The sequence below is a fragment of the Dama dama genome, chromosome 24 (assembly GCF_033118175.1).
Source record: "Dama dama isolate Ldn47 chromosome 24, ASM3311817v1, whole genome shotgun sequence".
Classification (NCBI taxonomy): domain Eukaryota; kingdom Metazoa; phylum Chordata; class Mammalia; order Artiodactyla; family Cervidae; genus Dama; species Dama dama.
In genome coordinates this window covers 13,650,918-13,668,533 of record NC_083704.1, presented here as the reverse complement: position 1 = coordinate 13,668,533, position 17,616 = coordinate 13,650,918, and the positions used below count along the sequence as shown (strand labels likewise).

At 37.1% G+C, this 17,616-nt stretch overlaps 1 protein-coding gene across 7 annotated transcripts in view; it reads left to right on the top strand.

Annotated features, from left to right (window-relative positions):
- The window catches only part of CLASP2 (cytoplasmic linker associated protein 2), a 170,350-nt gene that overhangs the window by 28,679 nt on the left and 124,055 nt on the right, over positions 1-17,616 (top strand). Inside the window, exon 1 of one of the 7 annotated variants that reach the window (XM_061127704.1) lies at positions 4,803-4,950. The exons of the other annotated variants lie outside the window; for them this stretch is intronic. Within the exon in view, the coding sequence (XP_060983687.1) occupies positions 4,935-4,950 (16 nt within the window). The 5' untranslated portion in view covers positions 4,803-4,934. Of the gene's footprint in view, positions 1-4,802; positions 4,951-17,616 lie in introns of those variants that run through there. 7 annotated transcript variants of the gene reach the window in all.

The following is a 17,616-nucleotide window of genomic DNA, read 5'->3' as shown; positions in this document are numbered from 1 at the left end:
AGACATAGGAACTTCACCAGTATAATCATTTTTGGCTGTTTAATTAGAATGAGACCTCCTTGGAATTCAAGGAGGCTTGGTGTTGGTATCTAGTATTTATTTGATTTTGTGGTTGCTCTTCTTTTTTTGTAAGGTTGCTAAATTGTATTTCATCTTACTGGGTAGCATTTACCTTCAGTCCTTAAGTGTTAATTAACTGTATATGTGAATAATATATTCTATTTCCAAAGATAGTATTTGCAAAGGTAGTTTTTGCACCTGGGAAAATAGGTTTATTTCATAAAGATAGTATACTTAGCTTAACCATGTATATGGTATTGGAGAAAAAATTTGTTGTATGAACTATTATAGTCAGGTGATAGGAAGACTAGTTACTAAGTAATTTAGTTATTTTTCTCCAGGTTAAACCAAGACTAAGCCTTGTTGTATTGCATTAAGGCAGATGTAGTAAGAATTTAGTGTTAAAAAGATTGTGTCTACCCTAATCTAAACTTAGTTACAGGAGCATAAATTGACTTCAGCACTACCAATCTTCACCCTGATTGCCAGCTGTTTCTCACTCTTCCTCTCTGAATAGAAGGTGTTTTAAGTACTTTGTTCTTATTTTTCCAGCAGTTACCTCTGTCCATTTCCATAGAAACCAGAAAGAGCAAAAAGATGGCAAATTGTTAAAATTCCTTGAATTAAGGAATTGTGTTTTTGTACCATTTACAGCACATTCTCATTTGTGTATTCCAGACTGTGTAGTCACAACTCTTAAGAAAAATACAATATATACTATAAATTTAAGATATTTATTATTGTGATTTATTTTGAAAGTATTGCTCTTCTTGTATTTTGTGAGGTTATTTTGTTACCTTCAAAAGATAGAAGGTTTTTTGTTTCCTATTCTTTTAGCTCTCATTTCTTTTTCTTTTGATTATCTCTCCATAAACAGGGAGATTTAGGGTTAGTACCTGGCATTTATGTCTTTTGGGGAGAAATCTTCAGGAATCCTTTTGTTTTGGAGATTATAATCTGAATATTGAAAGTATAGTCAAATGTGAACGTTAAAAATCCATAATATATATTTTGGTGTGTAAAAATTGGTCAAGATGATTTTGATGACAGTATTGTACTATCATTGAAAAATAACTGTAACAGCGTTGTTATTAAGAGGCTGAAAGAGGAAAGCCCATTTATCATGTTGGCAGGTCCCAGGGCCCAGGCCTCTCTTGCCTTGTCTTTATTCTCTCTCAGTGATCTAATCCAGCCCAAAGGCTTTACGTGGTAACTATTTGCTGATGACGCCTAAATGTGTAGTTCTAGCCTTCATTTATCTCTCTGTGTTCTACATCTCAGAGCCTGTCACCTTGATGTGGCCTTTCCCTTTGGATGCCTGATAGGTATCTCAGGCTTAACAGGTCCAAAAGTTAAAGCCTGTTCTCTTCCTTTTCCTCAAATCTGTTCTTTCCCCAGTTTACCCATTTCAGTCAGTGGCACCACCGTCAACTCAAGCTAGAAACTTTCCTGATTAGAATTATTAATAATTAGCATTGATCTCCCATTCTAACTAGTCATTTCTATCTCTGAAATCCTAATATGTGTCAAGTTTGCTTATTTTTTTTCATATCTCCACTGCTAAAACCCTATTGTAAATCTCCTTTAGCTTTTACCTGCAACCTACTGCAATAGGTTTCAGTTCTGTGTTTGACCCCTGAAATCTGCTTTCTACCGGAATTGAGAGTGGTCTTCTTAAAATGTAAATGGATTTTGTCCCAAGAGTGAAGAAGACAGTTAAAGTTTCAGCCTAGACAAACCGACGTTCTAGGGAGAGAGATCATAAATAAGTAAACACATGGATATCCAGAGTGATTGCAGTTGGTAATGGAAGAAAATACAACTACTCGTTGTCTAATGAATTTACTGAAATTAAATTATTCCTTAAAATCCTTGCTGCTAAGTGAAAAAGCCATTAAATGAATAGTTTCCTAATTTGTCCTAACATTGTAGTATATTTCATCCCAACCCAAGATGCCTGAATAATTTTCACAGGTAGAAAAATATGTCAATTGAGCACTGAAAACCAGTTTTTATAACTAGCAAGTTGAAGAAGGAAATGGCAACCCATTCCAGTATTCTTGCCTGCAGAGAATCCCATGGACAGAGGAACCTGGCCGGCTACAGTCCATGGGGTGGCGAAGGGGTCAGACATGACTTAGTGACTAAGCAACAACAGCAAGTAAGATTATACCTAAAATGATGTAATGAAGGTTTATTTGACTCCATTTTTAATTTCTGCACAATTTTTCCCCACGTAATTTTCAGTCCTTTGTTGGCTCATCATTACTGTTCACTCAAACTAAAACCTGAAAATAAAGTTACAGACAGGAAAACATTTAGGTCAGAATAAAGGCTCAACATGGAAACTTGTAGAAGTAGTTCATGCACACAACAGAATGAAGAGCTATTAAAGATACCACCTCTTCTCTCTCCCACTTGGTGTACATATGGAAAAAAATTATTGTGAGTTCAGCCAAACCTGGTATTTAATTTGAATTTGTTTCATCTGATGTTCTGTGACTAGAAAATTGTTATGAGAAGTAAAAACTTCTGGTGTTGTCTTTGCCTGAAACTATAATAATGAAATACCATACTTCTTATATTGACTTAGGTTGTTTGGGGATGAAAAAGTCATCTTACTAAATGCAAACAAAATCCAACCCAGAGGATTTGTTGTAAAAGTGGTATAAGTGTCTAAGAGCCACTGTAGTTTAAAGTCTGTCGTCCACACAGTCATTGGGTGAAGTAAATAGGGTATGGAGGTGTTAACTCAGTGATGCCACATTAGACAGAAGGGTGGGCAAGCCTCTCTGAGCATTGACATATTTGAATTGAGACCTGATAAAGGAGAATGAGCTGGTCATTGGATACATGGTGGTAAAAAATGCTTTGGGCAGAGAAAATGTGGTCGTAAAGGCCGAGAGGTGGAAAAGATCTTCATCTGTATGAAGAAAGGAGTGGAGGAGGCCAGGGCTGACTAGAACCTGGTGTGGCGAGGACTATGTTGGAAGCGAGAGCATCTGTATGAGAGCTAATGGGAAATGTGAGCAGGAACCACGGTGTGACAGGCTTGTAGGCCTTAGGAGGAGTCTTGATAGACTCCTGGGAATACGGAGGATTTTAGGCTGGAGAAGCTTGTGGTAAGTGGTAGTGATATGACCTCAAACTACCTTATATACGTTTATTGTTTGGGAAGATGATCTACTTTTTTATCTCCTCTTCCATCTACCTCTTTTTCCCTTATCACGTCCTAACGCATAGCCTTGCATCTCATGCTTTTGGCTCTGATTTCTTTCATGCTTGCCATATCTGTACCCTTCTAAGTTTTGTTTGCACTCTTTGACTTGATTTTCCAGAGCATTAGTTCAGCACACTCAAGAACACAGAGCAAATTCTATTACCAGAGATTTGAATGTATCGTGTAATTTGGGAATAGTGAGAAATGCATGTTTGTTTTTTTTTTTTTTGTCTTGAGGGTATTTCAAGTCTAACTTTAATTCTCATTATAGAGTAAGTTAGGCAGAATCCTTAAGTGCAGTGGAATTAACTCTGCTATTAGAGGGAAACTGGATTTAAAATTAATCAAATCATGGCTGAAAGAAGGCAACAGCAGCACTGTAGGAAGGAAAAGACTGAAACTTGCAGGCGCCCTGTGATTATGGCTGGGTCTGGTGTCATCATGGAGCTTTCTAGACAGGCTCCTACGCTCACCGAGATGTAAACACGGACGTGTTGGTGGCTGTCACTGCAAGTCTTCTTTTTTTTTTCACTGAAAAAACTCTGCATAATTCTGATTTGTCAAGTGTGTGTGTAGGACCGAATGCAGTCCTGGCATGTAATCATTGTAAAATATCTCCCAGCTTCTCTGTTTGAAAACAGTTGCTAGGAAAATAATTGTTGTAGAAGATTGGCAATAAAATAAAGCATAGAAACTAGGCTTTGAAATTACCTTGATATTTGGCTATACGAGGCAATAAGGTAACTGGCAGTCTTGTTGATAATGTACCCTTTGGCGAAAAGGAAAGCAGCCCTTTCCTTAGGTTGAGTGAAAAACGTGTCTGTCTGTGACCAGGAGCCCCAGGGCCTTCTCGGAGCTTGACCGTGTGCCGATGGCCGTGCAGCGTGGATGGAGGGTGCTCTGGGTCCCCGCAGCTGCGCACTGGCTGGGTCCTGTCTCCACCAGAAGCAAGCTTTGTTCCGTGTGGCCCTGCTGTCCGCACACAGAGCAGCCTTTGATGGGCTGCCTTTGACGTGATTTGTTTACGGCAGCCAGAAATGCTTCCTGCATAATGAGAGCAGTTAATCATGGAAACTGGGCTATTCCTGTTTGTGTGCTTCTAGCAGTCTTCCGTTGTAAATATTAAAAGGTAACGACAAAGGGATGAAAACCTCTAAAAGAGGCAGAAATCAGTTAATCCATCAGATCATGTGATTGCTACTGATTACATGGATATCTTTAGGGAAGCAGAAAATGATTGTTGAACACATGCCTTGTGTTTTGATGACTGCATTAAAAGTCCCTCAGTGGGATGGCATTTATTGGCTCCCAGAGCTTTTCTTGCATTAAATTTCAGGCAGGCAGCACAAGGAGAAATACCACAACCTGTGTCTAACCTCTTACATGCAGTTAAAGAATAATCTTGATCGAGCTCTGCGAGGCTCTGCTGCAGAGACAGGGCTTTCAGGAAGACCCCAGACTTTTATTTTGAAGTGGAGTAGCAGCTGTTGGCTATTGCGGTGCAGAGCTGCGGCGCGGCCTGGGTCACACAGTGCTCCGGGTGTCTGCAGGGTGGCTGCAGGCTGCAGGCCGAGCCCGCGGCGCAGGCACGAGCTGCATTTGTTTGCTGTGCTGTTTGACCTCTCGGTTTGAGAGAGCTCCCTGGACCATCTGAATGGCTATGGGAGATGGTGAGTAAGATTTATTTTTCTTCTTTTGCTTGTGCTGTACACTTCCTTTTAAAGTGACGGTCATTTGCTGTATAAGAAATGTATTTCTCCCTAAAGAATGAAGGACACTGTGTGTGTGTGTGTGTGTACACACCACTTGTATGTTCATATATACACGTGTGTGTGTACTTGTCATTGATATCTTTTTCTACTTGATATGTCTGTATGAAATCTGGCAAATATGACAGTTTACCTTGCATCTTACCAAGCAAACCCTCAGTCTTCGGTGGTGGATATAAAGGGATATTGAAAGAAACATGGAAAATATGCAGAAGCTTTGAAGAGAGAACATGGCCTTTGGAAGAATGACAGATCTGACAGAGTTACCTAGCTTGACAAAATTCCTGTTGTATTTGACAACAAGTAGAATTCTGTGGTGATTAAGTAGATAAAGAGGCAAAATGGCTTGCCATAGACACTGTTTTACTTGATGTGCTTGTTATTTGTCAATATCTCTAGTAAGTAGTTCTCTAGAAAATATTTAGTCCTTTACGAATTCTATACAGGTATAGTTTGATAAAAAAATTGATTTTGCTGGTGTTTTATTGTGATAAGAATAATTTTTAAAATGTATTTTTATACTGCTGTCTAGTTTTCCAAAGCACATGAGTGTACTTATTGTCCATTAACTCCTAAGGTACAAATAAATGAAGTGTACAGAGGATTTCGGTATTTCCATTTCACAGATTAGGAAACTAAGGCTTGTTGAGATTATAAGTCCCAGAATCAGGCACAGAGCAAACCAGAATCAAATCTAGAGCCTCAAATGCGCCTTTGGTATTGTCCTTTGTAACATTTAGTACCTCAGTTTTTTTTTTTTTTTCTTCATTATTAAACCTTTTGTTAAGATGCTTAGAGGTATATATACTTTATAATCGCATCAACACCAGAGATGTGTACAAAGGGGAATTGAGGTTACTTCAGAAGTGTTTCATGTATTTTTCACTACGTTCTTAAGGAAGGCTGGTTGTATTTGGAAGTTTTTAACAGTTTCAGCCTTCTTTTATGACTGTTGAATGACTTCTGTCTAAAGAATTTATCCCCTTGGGATGCTGAGGAATAGGGTGTAAACTTATATTTAAAAAATCATATTGGTAAACAGTCATTTAAATAATTTTATATATTTTAATGGAAATATGATAGTAAATCTGATTTTGCATATTATAGTTTATTTCAAGAATTTATGTAACTCTTATATGTCCTTATAGAAATAAAAACAACAATGTAATTTTAACTTCCAGTTTTTAAGGCAAAAGCCATCAAAATTAATGAATTAAGTTCTCATATACTTAAGGGCATTGCCAAGTTGATTTGATTGTTATTTTTAAACCTTATTTTCTAAGCAGCTCTAAATGTTGCATTTGATTTGGACTGTATCCAGATTTTATTTCTTTCTTAAACATTATAGGTTCAGTAGCTATCAGTGTATATTTACTTACTTTTTCTTTTTTCAATAATACTAAATACATTCAGACCGTTTAGGAATGTGTTGATTTTTTTAAAAAATCAAAGTAACAACCTCTTATAAAGCTCAGAGAATAACCTTCTCACATATTCTCTTCTTTAAAATGAAAATGCTTTTATTGGACTTTAGTGATAAAGTAATACATGTTTATTAAAAAATAAAAAATCTAAACAGTAACAGGTTATCTTGGGGTTTATAGTTCTTAAGAGTTTCATATGTACTCCTCTGTGTATTAGTCTCTCTCACATGTAATATACATGCATCATACTAGTATCTTGAGAATACATACAGCACTGGATTATGCTATTCCCTACGTATTTTGTTTTTTATTCTTTAATACGCTAGTATCTTCTCTTTTTCAAAAATCAAATAATGTAAATAAAGAACCACCTCTTAACCACCTCTAAACCCTAAGCCTAGAGATAAGCAGAGAGGAACACTTTTATTAGTATGGAGTTTTTTTTTTCATACCTTTTACTCTGCCTTACAGTCATATTAAGTATCAAAATAGTTTTGTTTTGACTTTGTTTACATGAATGGTATCATTCTCAACATATTTTTGCTGTTTACTGTGTCTGCTAAATAGTGCATAGTGGTGGATTTTTCTTTTCTTTTCTTTTTTAATTTTAATTTTTATTTATTTATTTATTTATTTATTTATTTATATTAGTTGGAGGCTAATTACTTCACAACATTTCAGTGGGTTTTGTCATACATTGATATGAATCAGCCACAGTGGATTTTTCTAAAAATGTCATCATATGTAACTGTTCTCATTTGTTTGCGCTGTTGCATAGTACTCCGTAGTATGGATGTGTGTCATAAATATCTGTGTCTTTGGAAGTTCAGATTGCTTAATCACGTATAACTTTTCTAAATGATTCTGAAATGAACACCTTTGTACAAATCATATGTGTGTGTGTGTATGTGCACATATATTTTTGCACACACATTTTTAAAAACAATCTAGAAGTAGAATTTGTGGATCAAAGTTTTTATTCACTTCAAGTTGTTTTAGTTCTCGCAAATTTCTTCCAAAAAAGGCTTTACAACTTCTCACCAACAGTGCCTTCTATCTTATATTCGTTTCAGTTCTCATGATTGTTAATCTTATAAAAACTTGCATATCAGATAGGTAAAAAATATCTCACCCTTTTAAAAAAAATCTGTCTTCTTTGTGATAACATTGATCATCTTCATATATTTGAATGTTTATATTTTCTTTACTGTGAATTGCTTTGTGGCATCTTTAGGTGACTATTTTTCCCCTGTGCATCTTTTGGGCTTCCCTGGTAGCTCAGCTGGTAAAGAATCTGCCTGTAATGCAGGAGACCCTGGTTTGATTCCTGGATGGGGAAGATCCCCTGGAGAAGGGATAGGGTACCCACTCCAGTATTCGTGGGCTTCCCTGGTGGCTCAGCTGGTAAAGAATCTGCCTGCAATGCGGGAGACTTGGGTTTGATCCCTGGGTTGGGTGCATGTTTTAGAGATATTTGAGAATAATTTTTTAAATTTTATTTTTTTAATTAATTTTTATTGGAGTAGAGTTGATTTACAATGTTGTGTTTCTGTTGTACAGCAGAGTGAATCAGTTACATATACTTATATCCACTCTTTTTTAAGATTCTTTTCCCTTATAGGTCATTATAGAGTATTGGGTAGAGTTCCCTGTGCTTCAGCTTTTTGCTTTTGACTTTTTCATTTATAGTTTCTCTTTCTGTGTGCTGGTTATTAGTCTGTTATCTGTTAAAAATGTAACTTTATGGACATATGAAAGATTTTATTAACAGTTTCATTTCTAGGCAAATTCAGATTTGAGAAGCACTGTAATGACTATCAGTTGAAGAGTTGTTGGGAATAGCTTTCAGGTGCCTTTTTGTTTAGTTGTCTTTATCCTCACCCAAGGGTACAAAACAAAGCAGTCAGATGATTGTGAAGTAGCTCTGGGCAGTTAAACCAGATAGAGTTAAAAACCTGTAGGATTATTATGTGGCACTGAGCCTTGAAATCTGCCTCAGAAGCTCACAAGAGGAATTTGGCCTTTTGTTGTTATGCTACAGAGTGACTGGAAAGAAATAAGGTTTTGTTGCAAATAGATTGTTTCTAAACTTTAAACAATTCAAAACAGTCTATTCTTCCAAACATGAATCTTTTAAAAAAGACAAATAAGTGATGATATAACCTTGGCTTTCCCTTAGCCTTTTGGGACCATTCTAATCTGACATGTAACTACTGGTTTGGGGAATCGATAACAATAGCAAGAAATTAATGCTGAATAGATTTCTCTCCTCCCAAACCCTTGACTGTTCTATGTGATACACTCTGAATCAATAATTTAAGTCACTGAAAGAAGTAGCCCTTTAACTTACTGGCCAAAAGGGCAAACTTTTCTTCTAGAAGCAGTAAGGGGAAAAAAAGTCTATGAGAAGAGGAAGTAAATTAGAAGGGAGAAAAAAAAATGGGCATTCAACAGCAATAAAGGCAGGAAAGTAGTAGTTACTGAGATTGAAAATCTTGAAACAGACTCATTTGCCCACCTGGGTGCAAAGTGTTGGACATCAGTAGCAACATATCTGCAAACATGATGTTGCTCATGAACCTGAATCTTCATGAAAAGGTTTACATGTTTTCTTTGTTCATGTAGAATGTATAGTTGATGTTCTTGACAGCTGTTGTAACCAACCTGTAACTGTGGTGAAATTTTAACTAACTAAAATGATGACATTTTAAAGGTTTTAAATAATCCTATGAGCCTCATTTATTGTTTAGTTTGATATTATGGTTATTATGAAGTATGTTGTTATTTAATTTTATTAATACCAAATAGTGATTTAAATTGTGTTTGTCCTTTTACTTCACTGAATTCCTGAAGGTCTAGAATTTTTAAAATTCATTTATTTTTAATTGAAGGATAATTGTTTTACAGTATTGCATTGATTTCTGCCAAATATCAACATGAATCAGCTGTAGGTTTACCCCCGTTCCCTCCCATTTGAGCATCCCACCTGTCTCCCTCCCCATCCCCTCTAGGTTCTCATCGAGCCCCAGCTGGAGCTCCCGGAGTCACACAGCAGATTCCCATTGGCTGTCTGTTTTACATATGGTGATGTATGTTTCCGTGGTACTCTCCCCATACCTCCCACCCTCTCCTCCTTCCCCCGGCTGAACTGTGTCCGTAAGTCTGTTCTCAGTGTCTGTGTCTCCATCGCCGCTTGCGAGTAGGTTCTTGATCTTTCTAGATTCCGTATATATGCCTTAGTATATGATAATCGTTTTTCGCTTTCTGACTTACTTCACTCTGTATAATAGGCTCTAGGTTCACCCACCTTATTAGTACTGTCTCATATGTGTTCCTTTTTATGGCTGAGTCCATTGTATATATGTAGCACAGCTTCTTTATCCATTCATCTGTCAGTGGACATCCAGGTTGCTTGCATGTCCTAGGTATTGCAAATAGAACTGCAACGAACATTGGGTTATATGTGTCTTTTGCAGTTTTGATTTCCTCAGAATTAGTGGAATTGCTGGGTCATAGTCCTGGCTTTGTTCCTAGTTTTTTAAGGAATCTCCACAGTGACTGTATCAACGTGCATTCCCACCAACAGTGCAAGAGGGTTCCCTTTTCTCTGCAACCTCTCCAGCATTTATTGTTTGTAGATTTTTTGATGAGCAGCCATTCTGACCGGTGTGGGGTGATAATCTCACTGTAGTTTTGATTTGCAGTTCTCTGATAATGAGTGGTGTTAAGCATCTTTTCCTGTGTTTATTAGCCGTCTGTATGTCTTCTTTGGAGAAATGTCAGTCTAGGTCTTTTGCCTATTTTTTGATTGGGTTGTTTTTCTGGTGTTGACTTGTATGAGCTGCTCATATGTTTTTGAAATTAATCCTTTGTGAGTTGTTTCATTTGCTGTTATTTTTTCCCATTCTGAGGGTTGGTTGTCTTTTCACCTTTATATATGAATAGTTTAGAGTTTCATTTGCTGTGCAAAAGCTTTTAAGTTTAGTTAGGTCCTATTTGTTAATTTTTGTTTTTATTTATTTTTAATTGAAGGATAATTGTTTTACAGTATTGCGTTGGTTTCTGCCAAATATCAACATGAATCAGCCATAGGTTTACCGTTGTTCCCTTCCATTTACTCTAGGGGGTGGGTCATAGAGGATTTCGCTGTGATTTATGTCATAGAGTGTTCTGCCTATGTTTTCCTCTAGGAGTTTTATAGTTTCTGGTCTTATATTTAGGTCTTTAATACATTTTGAGTTTATCTTTGTGCACTGTGTTAGGAAGTGTTCTAATTTCATTCTTTTACATATAGCTGTCCAGTTTTCACAACAACACTTATTGAAGAGAATATCTTTGCCCCAATGTATATTCTTGCCTCCTTTGTCAAAAAATAAGGTGTCCATAGGTGTGTGGGTTTATCTCTGGGCTTTCTGTCTGGTTCCTTTGGTCTATATTTCTGTTTTTGTGCCAGTAGAAAGTCTTGAATTTTTAAAGATCCCTTTGATGAAGAGGGTAAGAGTCTTCAAGTATCTTTTAACTAGTTATTTAATAGAGCTTCTCTGGTGGTTTAGATGATAAAGAATCTGCCTGCAATGCAGGAGACCTGGGTTCAATTCCTGGTTGGGAAGATCCCCTGGAGAAAGGAATGGCAACCCACTCCAATATTCTTGCCTGGAGAATCCCATGGACAGAGGAGTCTGGTGGGCTATAGTCCACGGAGTTGCAAAGAGTTGAACGTGACTGAGTGACTAACTCTAGTGAGTTAATATCTACCTAGAAATTTTAAGAGACTACCAAGTTTCTTGGCTTCTCTTAAACTTTGTATGGAACAGACTTTATTTTTAATAACTAAGAGTTAACCATTTAAGATTAACTGTGCTGTTGAACATGGTATCTTCCTGTGAATATTGAAATCTGGTGTTTATTTTGAAGCACTTTGATTTTCAATTTCTAATCATTTAACTGAAATTTATTTTAGTTTAAATTGAAAGCATTCTTTATTGTTCCTATTGGATTATTTTACTTATTTTTAAAAAACTTTTATTGGAGTATGATTATTTTACTTCGGTAAGCTTCTGGTTTTCTTTAGCCCTAGGAAGTCTTCTTATTTTGTTTAGGTATTTTTTTAATAATAATAAGTTTCTCCTCTTGATTAGTTTTAGTCTCACTTTATGGAATTGCTTACAGTCAGATATTGAACCTCCTAGATTGATTCACTGTGTCTTTTATGTTTTGTCTTAAGTTTTGTGTTTTTTTTTTTTCCTTTTATTCTCTGTTCTGGGAGATTTCCTTGACTTTCTCATCTAGTTCTTCTATTAAATTTTAATTTTGGCAAACAGAAGTTTAAATGGTCCAAAAAACTGATTTTTTGTTTTCTGGTGGTTCCATTTTTACAGAATGCACTTGCATACCTGTATGCAAAATGTTGAACTCCCTGAGTTGAGGGTGGGATGAGCTTAATGATGGAATCCTTCCATGGGTTTCCAGTTGTTCTTGCTAATCAGCCCTGTACTTAATAGCTTAGAAGTTGTTGCTTCTCTGTCATTCTGCAGGGTACATCAGTTCTCTCTGCTGTTTCATAGAATGAGTTGCAGCTTTTCTGTGATACTGTTCTTCAAAAGCCTTCCATCCTTTTTATTTGCATCTCATAGGAAATTGTTACTATCTATCAGTGCTGATTTCACATACTCTCTGCTCTGCTTCATTTTCTTTGCTCTTATGATGTTGCTTGTCATTTTATTGGGGTTTCATTGTAGGGTCTTGAGCAAGAGAGTAAAATGATTCAAATTACCACAATTGTTTTAAGGAAAAATTTCAAACATACTCAGAAGTAGAGAATATATTATAACAAACCTCCCTCACCACCCATTACCCAGCTTCAAGAAATTATCAGTACATATCCGATCTTTATTCATCTGTATCCCTAACTATCTGCTCCAGCCTTATTCTCCTGCTGGACTTGGATGTGTTTGTTTGCACACACACTCCTTCATATATGTAAAATAAAGTAAACATCTTTTTATAAAACAATTATAAGACTATTTCCACATCTAAAATAATTAACCCACAGTATCAAATACTCAGTTTTCACATTTCTGTGATTGTTCCATACATACCTTTTGACGGTTTGAGTTCAGTTCAGTTACTCAATCGTGTCCGATTCTTTGCAACCCCATGGACTGCAGCATGCCAGGCTTCCCTGTCCATCACCAACTCCTGGAGCTTACTCAGACTCATGTCCATCCAGTCGGTGATGCCATCCAACCATCTCATCTGTTATCCCCTTCTCCTCCTGCCTTCAGTCTTTCCCGGCATCAGGGTCTTTTCCATTGAGTCAGTTCTTCACATCAGGTGGCCAAAGTATTGGAGCTTCAGTTTCAGCATCAGTCCTTCCAGTGAATATTCAGGACTCATTTCCTTTAGGATTGACTGGTTTGATCTCCTTGCAGTCCAAGGAACTCTCAAGAGTCGTCTCCAACACCACAGTTCAAAAACATCAGTTCTTTGGCGCTCAGCTTTCTTTACAGTCCAACTCTCACATCCATACATGACTACTGGAAAAACTATAGCTTTGACTAGTCAGACGTTTGTTGGCAAAGTAATGTCTCTGCTTTTTAACATGCTGTCTAGGTTGATCACAGCTTTTCTTCCAAGGAGCAGGCATCTTTTAATTTCATGGCTGCAGTCGCCATCTGCAGTGATTTTGGAACCCCCAAAGATCAAGTCTCTCACTGTTTCCATTGTTTCGCTGTCTGTTTGCTATGAAGTGATGGGACTGGATGCCATGATCTTAGTTTTCTGAATGTTGAGTTTTAAACCAACCTTTTCACTCTCCTCTTTCACTTTCCTCAAGAGGCTCTTTAGTTCTTCGCTTTCTGCCATAAGGGTGGTGTCATCTGCATGTCTGAGGTTATTGATATTTCTTCCAGAAATTTTGATTCCAGCTTGTGCTTCATCCAGTCCAGCCTGGCATTTCTCATGATGTACTCTGCATATAAGTTAAACAAGCAGAGAGAGACAGTAGACAGCCTTGGCTACTTCTTTCCTACTTTGGAACCAGTCTGTTGTTCCATGTCCAGTTCTAACTATTGCTTCTTGACCTGCATACAGATTTCTCAGGAGGCAGGTCAGGTGATCTGGTATTCCCATCTCTTGAAAAATTTTCCACAGTTTGTTGTGAGCCACACAGTTGGAGGCTTTGGCGTAGTCAATAAAGCAGAGGTAGATGTTTTTCTGGAACTCTCTTGCTTTTTCAATGATACAGCAGATGTTGGCAATTTGATCTCTGGTTCCTCTGCCTTTTCCAAATCCAGCTTGAACATCTGGAAGTTCATGGTTCACACACAGTTAAAGCCTGGGTTGGAGAACTTTGAGCATTACTTTACTACCATGTGAGATGAGTGCAATTGTGCGGTAGTTTGAGCATTCTTTGGCATTGCCTTTCTTTGGGATTGGAATGAAAACTGACCTTTTTCAGTCCTGTGGCCACTGCTGAGTTTTCCAAATTTGCTGGCATATTGAGTGCAGCACTTCCACAGCATCATCTTTTAGGATCTGAAATAGCTCAACTGGAATTCCATCACCCTGACTAGCTTTGTTCGTAGTGATGCTTCCTAAGGCCGACTTGACTTCACATTCCAGGATGTCTGGCTCAAGGTGAGTGATAACACCATTGTGGTTATCTGGATCATGAAGATCTTTTTATATAGTTCTTCTTTGTATTCTTGCCACCTCTTCTTGATATTCTCTGCTTCTGTTAGGTCCATAGCACTTCTGTCCTTTATCGTGCATGAAATGTTCCCTTGGTATCTCTGATTTTCTTCAAGAGACCTCTCGTCTTTCGCTTTCTCTTGTTTTCCTCTATTTCTTTGCGTTGATCACTGAGGAAGACTTTCTTATCTCTCTTTGCTATTCTTTGGAACTCTGCATTCAAATGGGTATATCTTTCCTTTTCTCCTTTACCTTTTGCTTCTCTTCCTTTCTAAGGTATTTGTAAGGCCTCCTCAGACAACCATGTTGCCTTTTTATATTTCTTTTTCTTAGGGAGGGTCTTGATCACTGCCTCCTGTACAATGTCACAAACTTTTCCCCGTAGTTCTTCAGATAATCTGAAGGTTTGAATTAGGATTCAAACAAGGTTCACCATTGCAGTTATTAATAGATCTCTTAATCCTCCATTCATATCTTTTTCTTTTTCTCCTCTTGCCATTTATTTGTTGAAGAAAAAACATTTGAGAGTTGCCAGTATATACAGAAGATGTTTAAAACTATTGAGAACGGATGAAACTACTCATGAAGTGTATTATCTGGAGAAGAGGATATTCACCATCTAGTTGCTGAGTGGAGAAAGATACTGAGCTACAGAGACTTGTGAGGTCAGAGGGAAGTCAAGGAGAGCACCTTGTTGTAACAGTTGAGAGGAGAGTGGACAACCAAAATGTTTTGGATTATTGTTTCCTAATCTCAGTTGCTAATTTAGCTATGATCATTGTCATAACTGGTATACAAGAGTGTAAAACAGTTTAGCAATCCAAAGTCCTTTTACTCATTGTTTTAATTAGAATAAGGAAGGATATAACTTCAAGTGAAAAGAGGAACTTTGGTGTAAGAAACTACTTAATTTGAAACAGTGTATTTTGCACATGAAAATCCGTGATGTGGGTTCTTAACTGAACCGGTTGGTTTACTGAAGAAAATCCACACCCAGTTAATTCCTTTTTTTTGAGAAATGATATAACGGTTTGGCTTGCTCTTTTGTTTGCCATGTAAAATGGAGAAGTTTTTAATCATATTTTATATGGATTCAGAAGCAGAAATTTCAGATTTTGGAATATATATACCCATAAAATTGAAGTAGAATGTTTAAATAGCCATATAAAATATATGACTCTCATTGGAAGGAGAAAGGGAAGGGACTTATGGTAATATGAATTTACTATTTCTTATCAGAAACCTTGTAGACCAGTTGTGTTTTGGAATTCAGAATACATCAGAGTATAGAAAAATTAATATGGTCATACACCATGCATCTTTATATAACAACTCTAGCTTGGTCTGAGACTGTCCCTTGTAATCAAGTACATTAATATTTTTTGCAGTCAAATTATGCAAATTCACAGTGAGTAAAATAAAGACAATAAATAGTCTCGTCAAATCGCATCATATTTTGCTATAAACTGAGTTCAAATCAGTTCACATTTTGCCACCAAAAGAATTTAAAAAGACAAAACAAGCTGAAACTGGATTTCCAGAGCTTTTTGGCTTTCAGGAATGCAGATACAGGATTGTGGGCCTGTAATACCTCAGTCTGCAAACAGAGGACTGTTTGCAAATGTTGAGTGCAGGAAACAAAAGGTAAAGCCTTATCGTACTTCGGCTTCTTTTTTCCCTCCTCCTCAATTTCTGCCTGGCCCTCCCCTTGTCCTTTTTCTTATCCCCTTCCTCCTCTTTTCTCCGCCTCCATTTCCTTATCCTCTGCTTCCCTCTCTTTCTTCTCCTTCCCTGTTATTTCTCCCCCTCCTCCCTTCTGTCACCACCTCTTCTTCCCAGTCTTCTCTTCCATCTTCATCTCATCACCTACTCTTATCACCTTTCTCCTTTTCCATCATGCGTATTACCACTGCAGCCTACTCACTTTATTAGTTTCTGTCTCCTAGTTCTTTTTAATATATTCATCCTTTTCAGTTTATGACCAAACCGTAGTGTTGTCATTTTGAAACATTGACGTGAGACAGAACTGTCAGCATAATCATGATTTATAGGTTGCTTTTTGTATTTGATTCTTTTATTGTTTATTCAGTAAATATTAAAGTACCTACTATGTATTTCCTAGGTGATTTTTTTTTCTGATTTTTCTTTTAGTTCACTAATGATCCCTTGAGCTGTGTCTAGTCTACTATTATGCCTGCCTACTGAATTTAAATTTCAATTATTGCATTTTTATTTTTAGAAGTTCTATTTGGGTTTTTTTTTCCTTCAGTCTGTGTCCACTTTGTAAAATATTTTTCTGTCCCCTGAAGTTATTTTCAAGCTTGTTTAGTAAAAACTTCCAAATATAGATACTTCATAGTCTATGCTTAACAGTTCTCAGATTTGAATTTGGAATGCTAGGTAGGATCTTGATAATTCTGGGATCCATTCCTGCTGTCTATTTCTTTCTGTTTATTCTTTCTCATGGTGTCTTGTTTCCTGTCATGCCAAGTGACCTTTGGAAATTTATTTGTGCAAATAATATGAGGCCAGAGACTTTAAAAAAATTTTTTATCTATTTTTAATTGGAGACTAATTGCTTTACAATGTTGTGTTGTTTTCTGCCATACATCAGCATGAAAGAGCCATTGGTATAAATTTGTGGGCCAGAGACTTTCCTCCAGGAAAATTATGCATTTGCTTTGGCTGTTGCTTGGGAGTACTGCTAGTGTGAGTCTGCTGAGTTTAAGGGCCTTGAGTGTCTCAGCTGTCCAAGCAGCTGACCTTAATGAAGTCCTCCTGATTTTTTCTCTATTGCTCTCTTTTGAGAAAAGTTTGAAAAGAATAAAAGACTATGAGAGGGTAAGGGTTTATTTTTGGTTCACGTTAACCTTGCAAGTGTGGTCATTTGGTACACCAGTTTTTGGTGGAAAAAGTCTGTTAATATTTTATATCTTAATGTGAGTCTTAAATTCTGCTTCCTTTGCCCTATAGACCTTCAAAAGTATAAGTTTTGTCTTTGTATTTCTTACTCTTTGTCAGGTTATTAAGAAGAGTTTTTAATTTAATTTTTATTTTTGTTTTTTTATTTTTTTATTTTTTGGGGGTGGGGGGGGCCCGCTGCCGCCGCCGGCATGCTGCCAGGCCAGCGCGCGCACAGCGGGCGGGGGCGGGGCTAATTTAATTTTTAAATAAGTGTTTGTTTTTATTTGTTTTGGTTTTTGTTGTGTTGGTGCTTAGTGTGGCATACGGGATCTTTCCTAGCAGCTCGAGGACTCTCTAATTGTGGTGCCTGGGCTCAGTAGTTGTGACCCAAGGGCTTAGTTGCCCCGAGGCACATGAGATCTTAATTCCCCGACCACGGATTGAACCCACGTCCCCTGCATTGGAAAGTGGTTCTTAACCACGGGGCCATCAGAGAAGTCCCAAGAAAACTTTTTTAAATGTGCATTTTATCCAGTGTTTATGGTTG